The 13264-nt window shown below is 42.3% G+C and overlaps 1 protein-coding gene across 6 annotated transcripts in view; it reads left to right on the top strand.

Annotated features, from left to right (window-relative positions):
* OSBPL1A (oxysterol binding protein like 1A) overlaps window positions 1-13264 on the top strand; it is a 227771-nt gene that overhangs the window by 212139 nt on the left and 2368 nt on the right. For all 6 annotated transcript variants that reach the window (XM_077900285.1, XM_077900283.1, XM_077900284.1 and 3 more), the window contains 6 exons: window positions 4755-4862; window positions 5937-6026; window positions 6260-6386; window positions 8975-9091; window positions 9635-9758; window positions 10823-10913. In XM_077900285.1, the coding sequence (XP_077756411.1) occupies window positions 4755-4862; window positions 5937-6026; window positions 6260-6386; window positions 8975-9091; window positions 9635-9758; window positions 10823-10913 (657 nt within the window). The remainder of the gene's footprint in view (window positions 1-4754; window positions 4863-5936; window positions 6027-6259; window positions 6387-8974; window positions 9092-9634; window positions 9759-10822; window positions 10914-13264) is intronic.

Here is a 13264-nt window from a genome sequence, read left to right as displayed (position 1 = left end):
AAGGGGGCTAACATCCAAAATAGACAGAACTCCTACAACTCAAAGGCAAAAAAGCAAACAGTCCAATTTAAAAATTGGGCAGAGGATCTGAATTTTTCCAAAGAAGGCCTACAATTGGCCAACAGGTACATGAAAAAGTGCTTAGCATCACTAATCCTCAGGGAAATGCAAATCAAAACCACAGTGAGATATCCCCAAACACCTATCAGAATGTCAAAATGACTAGAAATACCAAGTGCCTGCGAGAAGAAAAGGGAACCCTTGTGTCCCTTTTGGTGGAAATGCAAACTGGTGCAGCCACTATGGAAAACAGTGTATGAGGTTCCTCAAGGAATTAAAAATAGAACTACCACACTGTCCAGCAGTTCCACTTCTGGATATTTACCCAAAGGAAATGAAAACACTAACTTGAGTAGACATATATACCGCCCCCCGCCCATGTTCATTGAAGCATTATTTGCAACAGCCAATATATAGAAACAGCCTCAGCCTAAGTATCCATCCATGGATGCATAAAGAAAAGGTGATATAGGGGCACCTGGGTGGCTCAGCGGTTTAGCGCCGCCTTCAGCCCAGGGCGTGATCCTGGAGACCTGGGATCGAGTCACCCATCAGGCTCCCTACATGGAGCCAGCTTCTCCCTCTGCCTGTGTCTCTGCCTCTTTCTCTCTCTCTCTCTCATGAATAAATAAAAAATCTTAAAAAAAAAAAAAAAAAAGAAAAGGTGATATATATAATGGAATATTATTCAGCCATAAAAACAAGTGATATCTTGCCATCTGCCACAATATGGCTAGACTTTAGAGCGTTATGCTAAGTGAAATAAGTCAGAGAAAGACCATATGAGTTCTCTTATATGTGGAAATAAGTAAGTAAATAAGTAAAAAGTAAAAAGGCAAGCTCATAGATACAGAAAGCAAAATGGTGGTTACCAGAAGTAGGAGGGAGAAGATAGAAGAAATGAGTGAACAGTCTTTGTTTTTCATTTAAGTAAATTGAATTAATTTTTTAAAAGAAGAAAACAGATTTAAATCCAAAGGTGGTTCCTATTCTAGTTAAAATGGAGTGAGCACCCTCTAGTCTGTCTTTCCTATGGATTACAACTGGCCAGAAGACATAAAGCAACTATCTGAGGAGTCTGAAGAGTAAAGGGTCACAGATTGGTTGGGGGGAGATACTGAAATTTGTATCAAAGACTTTATTTTTTTTTAAAGATTTATTTATTCATTCATGATAAACACATTGAGAGAGAGGCAGAGACACAGGCAGAGGGAGAAGCAGGCTCCATGCAGGGAGCCCGACGTGGGACTCGATCCCGGGACTCCAGGATCGCACCCTGGGCCAAAGGCAGGCACTAAACTGTTAAGCCACCCAGGGATCCCCTGTATCAAAGACTTTAAAGCAGCTTTTATAACTATGCTCCATGAGATAAAGATGAACACTCTTAAAATGAATAGAAAGACATTCTAGCAAAAAAAAAAAAAAAAAAAAAAAAGTATTTGTGGAAATTTTAATACTGAAATATACAGTAACAAAAATAATGAGATAGGCTCAGTAGAATGAAGATGATTATGTATAGGACTGTTTGCTGAACACTACACAATACTGATGAAAATAACAATTGAGTAATGGAAGACATACTGTGTTTCAATATATTTGGAAGCTTTAATATAGTTAAGATGTCAGCTCTCCCCTAATTGATCTGAAGCAATCTGTATTAAGACTATCCAAATTAAAAGTCTGAGGATGATTTTTAATATAGAGAAGTTGATTCTAAAATTTATATGGAAAGGCAAATGAAATAGAACAGTCAGAACTTTTGAAAAGGAAGAACAGAATTGATGGACTCCCACTTCTCAATTTTAGGACTTAACTCTAAAAATCAAGAGACCAAGAAAGTGTGATGATGACAAAAGGACAGACATATACATCATTGGAACAGACGAAAGAGTCCAGAAATTGACCCAAAGAAGTGTGGTCGGTTGATTTTTGACACAGGTGCAAACACAGTTCAGTGAAGGATAATCCTTCCTACAGATGTTAGGGGAACAATTGGACACACATATTTAAAAAACGAACTTCAGTTTGTCTCACATCATATATAAAATGAACTCAAAATAGATCATAGACTAAAATCAAATTTATAATGTGTAAAGCTTTTGGAAGAAAACAAAATATTTCTGGCTTTGGATTAGGCAGTGGCATCTTACAGATACACACCAAAGCACAATCCAGAAAAGACAAAATTGATAGATTTTATCAACATGAAAAACTTTTGCTATGTGAAAGACACTCTCCAGAGAATGAAGAGAGAAGTTCTAGATGGGTAAATATTACTTGCAAATTACATATCCAACAAAGAACTTGTATCCAGAATATATAAAGAATTCTCAGAATTTAGCAGTAAGAAAACAGAGCAACTCAATAAGAAATTGGGCGAAGGACACAGATACTTCACCAAAAGACATAGAGGGATGGCAAACACATGAGAAGATCTCAATAGCATTAGTCATTAGAGAAATGCAAAATTATAATCAAAATGAGATACCACTGTGCATCTATATAGAATGGCTAAAATCAAAATAATTTTTAAAATTGATATTAAGGCCAACTGCTGACTAGGATGCAGCCTAACTAGAAATATTTGCTGGTGGGAATGTAAAATTGTAGAGTCACTCTGGAGAGCAGTATGGCAGTTTCTTATATAGTTAACTACAGGTTTACCATACAGTTCAGCAGTCTCCTTCTAGGTATTGATCTAGAGGAATGAAAATTTATGTTGTCACAAAATCTTGCCCACGGATGTACATAGTGATAGTATTAATAATCACCAAAAGCTGGAGTTTCCTCAAAAAAAAATTAAAAATAGAACTGTATGATCCAGTAATCACACTACTGGGTATTTACCCAAGGAATACAAAAACACTAATTCAGAAAGATACATGCACCCTTATGTTTATTGCAGCATGTTTTACAGCCAAATTATGGAAGCAGCCCATGTCCATCAGTAGATGAATGGATAAAGAAGAGGTGGCTCTACATATACATTGGAATATTACTCAGCCACAAAAAAAATGAAATCTTGCCATTTGCAGCAACATGGATGGAGCTAGAGAGCATGATGCTAAGTGAAATAAGGCAAATACCATAAATTCCACATGAATGAAATCATAAGAAACAAATGAACAAAAGGAAAAAAAAAAGACAAACCAAAAAGACTCTTAACTATAGAGAACAAACAGATGGTTACCAAGGGTGGGGGAAGGTAGGTGGAGGGATGGAGGAAATAGGTGTTGGGGCTCATCATTATCTTGATGAGCACTGAGTAATATATGCAATTGTTGAATGATGGTAACTACACTGGAATTAAAAATTTTTAAATACAAATAATAATTACCCAAAACTGAAAGCAACCCAAAATCTTCCCATAAGTGAATGGTTAAACTCTGGTATATCCCTAAAGTGGAATAATACTCAGAAATAAAGAATAATTTATTAAAACATGGAATTTAAAATGTATTACACAAAGGAAGCTAATGTAAAAAAGCTACATACTATATCATCTCATGTATATGACATTTTGGGAAAGGCAACAGAGAACAGATGCATTGTTTTGGGGTGAGGGATGGATTAGGTATTCAGGGCTTAGGGAGAAGGGGAGGGCTTGAGTGAATTTAGGGGGGAAGCTATGATTGAATTGCTCTAGATTCTGATTGTGGTGGTTACAAGATCTATATATGCATTTAAACTCATAGAATGATATGCCCGCAAAAGTGAATTTTGCTGTTTGTAAATTAAAAATACATTTAAAAAACACAAATGTATGAAGACGTAAAACAAATGTTTTCAAAAGCAAAGCATGTGTAAAGTTGGAGCTTATTCGCATATGTAAGTATTTCCCTTTGGTGAGCTGGAAGTTACTCTTTTGGAAAGTCCTAAATAGACCTTCATTTTTATTTTCTACCTCTAATTTTGTTTTTATATATTTTCGCCAAACTTTTGAATGCTTAAGATGAGTATAGGCATACCTTGGAGACCTTGTGGGTTTGCTTCCAGACTACTACAATAAAAATACTGCACTAAAGCAAGTCAGATGAATTTTCTGGTTTCCCAGTGCATGTAGAACTTAGGTGTACACTATATTGTAATCTATTAAACGTACAATAGCATTATGTCAAAGAATAATCCAATATGCATACCTTAACTTAAAAATTTCTTACTGCTAAAAAATGCTAACCATCATCTGAGCTTTCAGTGAGTCCAAATCACTGATCACAGATCACCATAACAAATATAGTAATAATGAAAAATTTTAATATACTGCAAAAATTACCAAAATGTGACACAGAGATATGAAGTGAGCAAATGCTGTTGGAAAAGTCGTGCCAGTAGACTTGCTCGCTGTGGGGTTGCCACAGACCTTCGATTTACTTAAAACAAAAAACATTATCTGCAAAATACGATAAAACTGTTTATATACTGATATGTACATAGTTTATTTGGAATTTGGTGGAAGTGTAGGTTTTTCTCTTAGGCTTCTGTATCCTTTTAAGGAACAGCAAGAGTAGTCAGACAATAACCATTTCATTGTCAATTAGCATCAATAGAGGTTTTGAAGTCTTAGAACTTAGTTACGTCCAGCCTCCTGAATTGTCACCCTGAGTAATGGTGTTTGAGACAAATGCACTTTTTAAGCGAAATAACACTTCACGTTTACTTTTCTGAGTTGTTGGTTTTTTGTTTTTGTTTTTTAGACACAGTGAAGCATACACATGGACAAATCCTACCTGCTGTGTACATAATATCATTGTGGGTAAACTCTGGATTGAGCAGTATGGCAATGTGGAAATCACAAACCACAAGTAAGATGCTTTAGGGTTCTTATCTATCCCTTCAACTGTCATCAGCCCATTCCAGTGGACTTCATTTTTTTTTTTTTTAAAGCCCTCGTAGAGCCTAATTATAATTTAAGAACCCGGCAGTGTGACTCTTGGGTAAATAGAAGCCCATCCATTTAACGAGTGGAGTTCATTAAAGTTTCTGATTAGGGATGACTTGGTGATCTTTGAGTTTTCACAGATGAAATTATAATTTGATCCTCAGCTCATTTTGTTTACAGTGCTTAGTTTGTAGTATTCACAGAGAGAGTGAGGTGGGAAGAACATGGAAGTTAAAAAGAGCAGGTTTGGGGATCCCTGGGTGGCTCAGCGGTTTAGCACCTGCCTTTGGCCCAGGGCACGATCCTGGAGTCCCGGGATCCAGTCCCGCATCGGGCTCCCTGCATGGAACCTGCTTCTCCCTCTGCCTGTGTCTCTGCCTCTCTCTCTCTCTCTCTCTGTCTATCATGAATAAATAAAATCTTTAAAAAAAAAAAAAAAAAAGAAAAAAGAGCTAGGTTCAAATCCTACCCTGTGCCCTTAGGCACATGTCTTATTCTGCTGGGGCTGCTTTAACAGACCATGACCGACTGGGAAGCTTAAACAGTAGAAATTTATTTCTCACAGTTCTGGAAGCTAAGAAGTCCAGAGTCGGGGCACTGGCAGCTTTGATGTCTGGTGGAGGCTCTTTCCCTGGTTTGCAGCGGCTGCCTCCTCATATCCTCATATGGCAGATGCAGAGCTCATGTCTTTTGTCTCTTAGAAGGGCAGTAATCTCATTCATGAGGACTCCACCCCCAGTTAGGGCTTCAACATAGGAATTTGGGGAGACACAAATATTGATTCCTTAGCAGTAGATCTCTTGTTCTTCATGAGCCTTGCTTACCTGGGTGGGTCCAGTATTAATTGAGGATCAGCCATTGATAACCTCTGATGGAGCCTGGCATATGTTAGAAAATCAGTAAACAGCAGCTTCTCTAGAAAGGTCACCTACCTCATTACTCTCTACTGCTGCTTCTGTGGTAAATGGTCATCTGAGCTTTAATACCTTCCTCACAGGACTGGTGACAAATGTGTGTTGAATTTTAAGCCATGCGGCCTTTTTGGTAAGGAATTACACAAAGTCGAAGGCTACATTCAAGATAAAAGGTAAGGTTTCCATTTTAAATGTTGAGTAGTGTAGGTGTCCTCCACTAAATAAAATGTTAGTATTAAAATCTGCCATAGCCTAGGAAACCTTTAGTGAGTTGAAATTTTTTTTCTTCTACAAGGAAGTATCTTGTTTCTTTAAAGAATCTGATTCATAAGCATCTTCATGATAAGATTCAGTCACAACAAAACCCTAGTTTAATTGTTGGCTGAATATCAATTTCTCTTGACAGCAAAAAGAAGCTCTGTGCCCTCTATGGGAAATGGACTGAATGTTTATATAGTGTTGACCCAGCCACTTTTGATGCTTACAAAAAAAATGATAAGAAAAATACTGAAGAGAAGAAAAACAGCAAACAGGTGAACATCCTATAAGGCTATGTGGGGGGAATCACTGGGCTCTTGAATTTGTACTGATCATTTTAGAGGTGGCCTGTTACTGGGTCATAGTTCGACCTCTCCCCCCCCCTTTTTTTTTTGGTCTTGTTGCTAATGCATGTAATTATTCTCCCTGGATCATCTTTGTTTAATTGAGGTATAGTTGACATACATCCTTGATTCTTTTTAATGAACAGATAACCTGTCCTGGTAGCGACTGTTTGACGTTACCATAATGGAGAATGGGCGTACACCACTTTCAGAGCTCTGTGCATTGATGTGTGAGGCATTGATTGAAGTCACCTAGCTTCGGAAAGTTGGAGTTCATCTTGGACAAATGCTCTTTTTCTTCTTTCTGTTTATGTGCATTTGAAGTTGAGATCAGTTGAATGTTTAAAATTTCCTCCAAAATGCTTTCCTACGTTTTCATGCCCGTTAGCGGTTGTTTTTTTTTTTAAATAGTTATTTATTTTAGAGGGAGGGAGGGAGAACCTCTAGCAGACGCCCCACCAAGCGTGGAGCCCAGCGACTCTGAGATCATGACCTGAGCTGAAGCCAAGAGGCAGACACTTAACCAACTGAGCCCCCCAGGCAACCCCCTTAGGAGTTTTGTTGCCCCCCTCTCACGTGTAAACCACTCAAGTGAAGACCCGCCCCATGAGACAGTCATTCCTTGTTAACCTTTCTTCCTGTGAGACCGTCGGCCTCCCCCTCCCCACCCGTGAGGCTGACAGCTGCTGGCCCAGGGCCCGCCGAGGCCTGCGTATTGAGTGTGCTGCCGGTCCTGTCTCCGTGCACAGTTGCGGAGGCTAAAGGAAGGGCTCGTGTTTGACAGAGAGGCTTGAGGACTGCTGGCCGTCCAGGAGCGGGCGCCACGGTTAGGAGCACGGCCCCTGGGGAGGAATCTTCGCCCACATTGCCGAGTGGGGCAGAGGCTTAGGTTTCCCCCTTCTGTCTGGCACCTTCGGTGCCTTCATTTGTAAAACGGAGATGGTAACAGTAGCTGCCATGTGAACCGAGTGGAGGAGTGGGTAGGGGCTCGGGGCACTGTCTGCCTGTTGTGAGCACGACGGACGTGGAGGCCGGTCTGCTCGCCTGGCCCAGCCAGCAGGCCTCCAAGCTCCCCTGGGCAATTCTCAGGCCTGTGAAATTGAAGAAGCCCGAGTTTTCCACCCAAATAGCTGTATTTATGAGTGACTTTCTTGTAAACCAAGTTAACCAGGGTTGAGGCGAAGGGAAGGAGTTTTGTTAAAGTGACCGGGGCGTGCTGCTTTGCTGCAGCTTCAGCCCTTCTCTTTCTGTTTCCCTGCGTCCCTCTGGGCACAGTGCTGCTCTGCCTGCCCCTCCCTGGACACAGGACTGACGGACCGGAGAGGGAAACGTTCCAGAACCCTGGGAGCCCTGACCCAGGCTCCTGACAGCTGCTCTGACCAGGAGGGGGTCGCTTGGCAAAGACGGCCTCACCGACGCTGTGGCATCCGCCCTGCTTTTACACAGTTGGGGTGGGGGCCACGGACATTCACAGAATTTCAGAAAATGCCCCTCGTGTCCTGTGAATCCAGTCAGTCTTCATAGACAAGTGGCCTTCCCCCTTGGAGAGAAAGGACTCTCGCTCATTCACACCCTGCCCGAGTCCCCCTTCCTGTGCACACATCGTCGTCATCAGTGTTGTCACCTCTGCTGCTCTTCTGTAAACTGTTTATTCACTGAAGCACCTCACCCAGTGGTTTCACATTTGGTGACTGTGTGACGTTGGGAGTATTACTTAACCTTCCAAAGGCTTAAAATCTTCATATAGAACCCCGATATTCCCGTGTCCCTGTAGGTTTATTCTGCGAGGACCAGCACCCGGAGGACCAGCACTGGCACGGCTCTGCCTGTTGGGGGGTGGAGGGAGGAAATGGGAGTTTCCTTGTCAGCTTTTAAAATCTTTTTATAGATTGCTTTTAGGATCCCTACTGCTTTTGTGTCATTGGTAACTTTAGTTAACTGCCCCAAGAATTTAACCTTTTCTTATTCTCATAATATTCCAGTAAATATTCCCTTGAGTTATTTTTGTCTTCAAAAACAAACAAACAAAAAAAAAAGCTTTAAAAACATGAAGACACTGTAGTAAAGAGCACTGATGATAATTGTCTTGCCTCGAATGCAGCTAGCACCAAGTGACACAGCTCACAGAGCTCACCGGACACAGCCCCTGGTCAGCAAGTGGTTCGGACCTCTACACTGTCTAGAGGCCAGGACCTACAAATGAGGTCCTGGTGCCCCTGCCCTCCTGCAGCTCACATTCCAGCGGTGTGCAGGAAGCGGTGGTTGTTTCACAGCTTGTTGAGTGTATTCTTAAAACATTTAATTTTGGGGCAGCCCTGGTGGCGCAGCGGTTTAGTGCCGCCTGCAGCTCAGGGTGTGATCCTGGGGACCTGGGGTCGAGTCCCACATCGGGCTCCTTGCAGGGAGCCTGCTTCTCCCTCTGCCTGTGTCTCTGCCTCTCTCTCTCGGTGTCTCTCATGAATAAATAAATAAAATCTTAAAAAAAAAATTTAATTTTGTCCATCTGTTGGATCTTCTAGATGAGCACTTCTGAGGAGTCAGATGAAATGCCAATGCCAGATTCTGAAAGCGTGTTTGTAATCCCTGGAAGTGTTCTTCTGTGGCGAATAGCCCCACGGCCTCCGAATTCCGCCCAGGTGAGCCTGGGCCCGGTGGAGGCAGCCTCCCTGTTTCTGTCAGCACCCCTGCTGCTCCTTCCCGGCATCTGCGGGGCCAGCAAAATAAAATGCCCCTCCCTGAGATTCAGTGCGTTTGCGCTGTCCCTCCCTCCTTCCTGGCGTCTGGCCAGGGAGATGGGTTAGGGTGGGACTCCTGGGGGCTTCTGTAATGACTCAGGAAGACTGGCACTCATCGAAGACAGGGCAACACAGACACTTCCGTATTGAGCCCCCCAAATCCAGCCAGTAATGATTTTAGTGAAGGAAAAAGAATGTTGGTTTGGTTGTAGTTCCACGTCAAGTTGACAGTGATAGCCGATGTTTATCTGTGTGGCCTCCTTTGAGATTTCTTTGAGACACACACTCATCGGTGGTGCAAACTTTGATGAAAACAATAAGACACGTGGTCTGAGAAGGCTGGTCACTGTCACCACAAGGCAGAGGGAGACTGTTTAGTTTGGGGGTTTTCAGTTTGCAGGATGCCTTGGTACCTGTTAATTTGGACATGTTGCTGCCTTTCAGATGTATAATTTTACTAGCTTTGCCATGGTTTTGAATGAAGTAGACAAGGACATGGAGAGCGTGATTCCTAAGACAGACTGCCGGTTGCGGCCTGACATCAGAGCCATGGAGAATGGAGAGATAGGTAACGAGCGTCCGAGGGTGTCACGGTGGAGAGTCATTTTAGCAGGGGAAGGAGGGGACTTTGTGATTGCATCTTGTGGTGCAAGCATTTGTGGTCTAAGAGATTCTTTTAATTTAAAATTCAATTTAACTTCAGCTTTCATTTAAAATTTGGAAATCTGAGTAAGACTTAAGTAGCTCCGATTCATTATTTCAGTGGTCCTTCCTGACAATTTAATATACTACATCTGGCCAGAAGCATATCTTAAATGTCAGAGAGGAATTTGAGAAAAGAATAGCATCATTATGAACTTGAACTGCATACTAAAAAAAAAAAAGAAAAAGAAAGGAACTGTATACTAATTATTTCAGTGTAGGTTCCAGAACTTAAACACTACTCTGTGAGCCTCAAAGAAGAGCATGGCCTTGGTTAGTTATAACAGTTTTTAGCCGATGTTAAGTTTCTTCTAATTTCGTAGTTCTCAAAAAGGAAGCAGTTTTTACCCCAGGGGTCCATGTGGCACAGCATCTTGAGCGTTTGTCATGCGTGGAGCACTGCTACTGGCCTCTAGTGGCCAGAGGCCAGGATGCTGCCAGAGGCCCTGCTGTGCACAGGGCACCCGTGCAACGCACGGGAACCCCAAGGTCAAGAGTCCCTGTCTGAGCACTTAATGCTCTCTTTGAATGATCAGTGAGACCATGCGCCAGGATTTTGGAAAAATGTTTGAATTTCTGATGAATCTCAAGCAGCTCTGTGAGGTCTCACCAAGGACTAAGACAAGTTTCACATTTATTCAGTTTTTCCACTCAATTTTTCATTGAAACTCTTTAACATAATTTTTTTGACCTTAAGAATAAGCAGGTCCTTTCGGTAAATGCAGAGCTTGTTAAGGGTTAGACTGTAGAAGGAAATGACTGGGTCTGGAGCACCAGCTCTGCCTCTTACTACTTTGGGTATGTGTTAAATTTTAATGTTTATCTTCTGATAAAATGGAGAGAGCATGTGGATGATGCGTCTCTAACATTACTGTGCCCGGCAGTCTCTCCCTGTAGAATAACTGGTTTCCATCGATGTTTGTACCTTAGATCAAGCTAGTGAAGAAAAAAAACGACTTGAGGAAAAACAAAGAGCAGCCCGCAAAAACAGATCCAAGTCGGAGGAGGACTGGAAGACGAGGTGCGTGCGTGCTGCTGGGCGGGGCGGCAGGGCGCTCAGGCTTCCCCAGGCCTGAAAGAAAAGCTGTTGCCCCCAGCTATTCAAGCTGAGAGACTTGCATGTGTGACCAAGGAAAAGGGGCTGTTTGGAGAGTAGGGTTAAAATACTCCCACACCATTATTGCAGGTAAGTGGTTTGAGGAAACTGTCTACCTACCATGACTGGCAAAGTCCTGTCCTTTTCTTACCATAAGAAGGAAAGTAAAATCCAAAATGACAGATTTGGGCTCGAAAGTAGGTTCAGAGCCATTGCTTATAGTGTATGTGAGTAAATCCACAGGGCCGTTTGCTAATACGTGCATCATGTATCTAGGATATCTGGACAGTGCCTTTACTCTTCCAAACAGGGCAGATTTGACACGTAACAGAAATGGGATTTGTATAAAGTAACATCTTAAATTCCATTCAGAAATAGAAAGTGGGCCATAAAATTGATATGTCTTGAAAGTTTTCAGAGTCAGGAGTTTCACAGTGACTTTCTTGAGTAATAGAATCACTTGTTAACAGGAATAGAAAAAACATTTTCTGCATTTATATCACATAATAGAAATCCGTGTCCCATAATTCAAAGTCATTAAATAAATTGTAGAGCCGATATGGGCGTAATTTTGCAAGCATTTCAGCAGATGTTATTTGGCAGCCCTTTTCCATCTTAGAAAAAGATAATGATTAGAACTAGAAATGACCTTAGATTTCATCTAATCCTGTGGCTTTTGGACTTGGTTAGTGTAAAAAATCATCTTTGCCAGTGAATGCATGAAGAGTCTGCAAATACAGAACTCTGCAGGCAGACCTGCCGTAGTTGGCTGAGGAGGGGGCAGGACTGTGGCCAGGCCTCACGTTCTCCCACCCTGTACGCACCCTGGCTCCCTACAACTCCATGGAACACCATTTGAAAGTGGTCTAGAAAACCCTTCATTAGAAGACACGTTGATGGAGTTCGTTTCAGGGACTTGCTCAAGGACACACAACTGGAGCCTCCACCTTCATCAGTCCTTCAGGCAAAGTTCTCTCTCTCCCTCTGCAATCCTTTTTAAAAGATCTGATTCATTTATATCATTATTTCTAGTCTCTTTTGCAGAAAACCCCAGTTTTGTACTCTGCTTCTGATTATTAACTCCTTGGTTTTTCTGGTCACATTGTCAGGTGTACAATGTAAGTGCAAAGTCCACTAAGAATTTTTACTGTCCAAGTCTTAGCATTCAGAGAGCTTTGGGCAGCTCTGCAGTAGCCTGAAAATCACATCAGGCGCTGCGCTGTGAGCTACAGCTTCAGGCCTTTCTTCCACGGCTCTCTCTTAGCATCAGTAGGTGATGCTGTGGGTGAATGGATGTGTCTTTAAAATGATCCTCCTGACCCTTTGTCAACAGAATATGTGCTCTGAGCTCTTCTTCAGTGGACAGAAGACGAGTGCACATTCACTGACTTGATTCTTAGGACTGATGATGGGTTTGAACGGCATTGTTCAGCTGGAGGTGGGGCAGGGCGGCTTGTAGAGGAACAATTTCTGCTAGAGAAATCAAACCCAGAAACTTGTAAAATCTCTCCCCAGTCCCTCCACACTCAAAGCTGGCATTCCTGCTCAGTTTCACTCGAAGAGAGTCTAGGCTCCAGAATTTTTCAGGCTATAAACTATGGTTCCTGCTTATGAGAATGCCTGCTTGCAATCCTGATCTACTTTCCTCGAGGAACCCTAGAGGAATCCTCACTACGATGTGAGATGCGGGGAAGGAGTGGACGGGCTGATGAGGGGGACAGGATTGCAGGGAGGTGGGTGAGGCAAGGAGGTGAAAATGTTGGCGGCGTTGTCTCCCCGACAGTCCAAGCGGCGTGCAGAATTCATACTTGATAGAATGCTGTTTTCCTGATACCCACAGACTCCGTAGACCCAAAAATATTGAGTAAAAGGTGGTAGGTAGCAAAGAAATCTTAACCCTCCTCTGTCCTCTTACCCATGCTTGTCTCAAATGTTTGAGTTTAGAAAGACAAATCAACTAGACTTTTTATGTGGGGAGGGGTGTGATGAGAGCAGCAGGTTTCCAGACCTGCGAACTGGCAGTTGAAGGAAACTCTAATCCTGTGCATCAGACCATTGACTCAGAGGTGCTCATCTCTGGTACCGTGTTTGGACTCTGTCCATGAGCATGCAGCCTGCAAGAGCGAGCCTGCAGGTGCAGACGTGGTTTCTAGAGAACTTTGCTTGCCCAAGGAACATGGTCTGAGTTAGTTTTCATTACCTCGATTTTGATTTGCCTGCTTTTCTGAAGTGCTTGACTTTGCTAACCCTGACTGCAAAAGTGCTTTTACTGATTG

This window comes from Canis aureus, chromosome 6, assembly GCF_053574225.1.
Source record: "Canis aureus isolate CA01 chromosome 6, VMU_Caureus_v.1.0, whole genome shotgun sequence".
NCBI classification, from domain to species: Eukaryota; Metazoa; Chordata; class Mammalia; order Carnivora; family Canidae; genus Canis; species Canis aureus.
The sequence above is the reverse complement of the archived record's forward strand: the minus strand, read 5'-3'. Positions and strand labels throughout refer to the sequence as shown.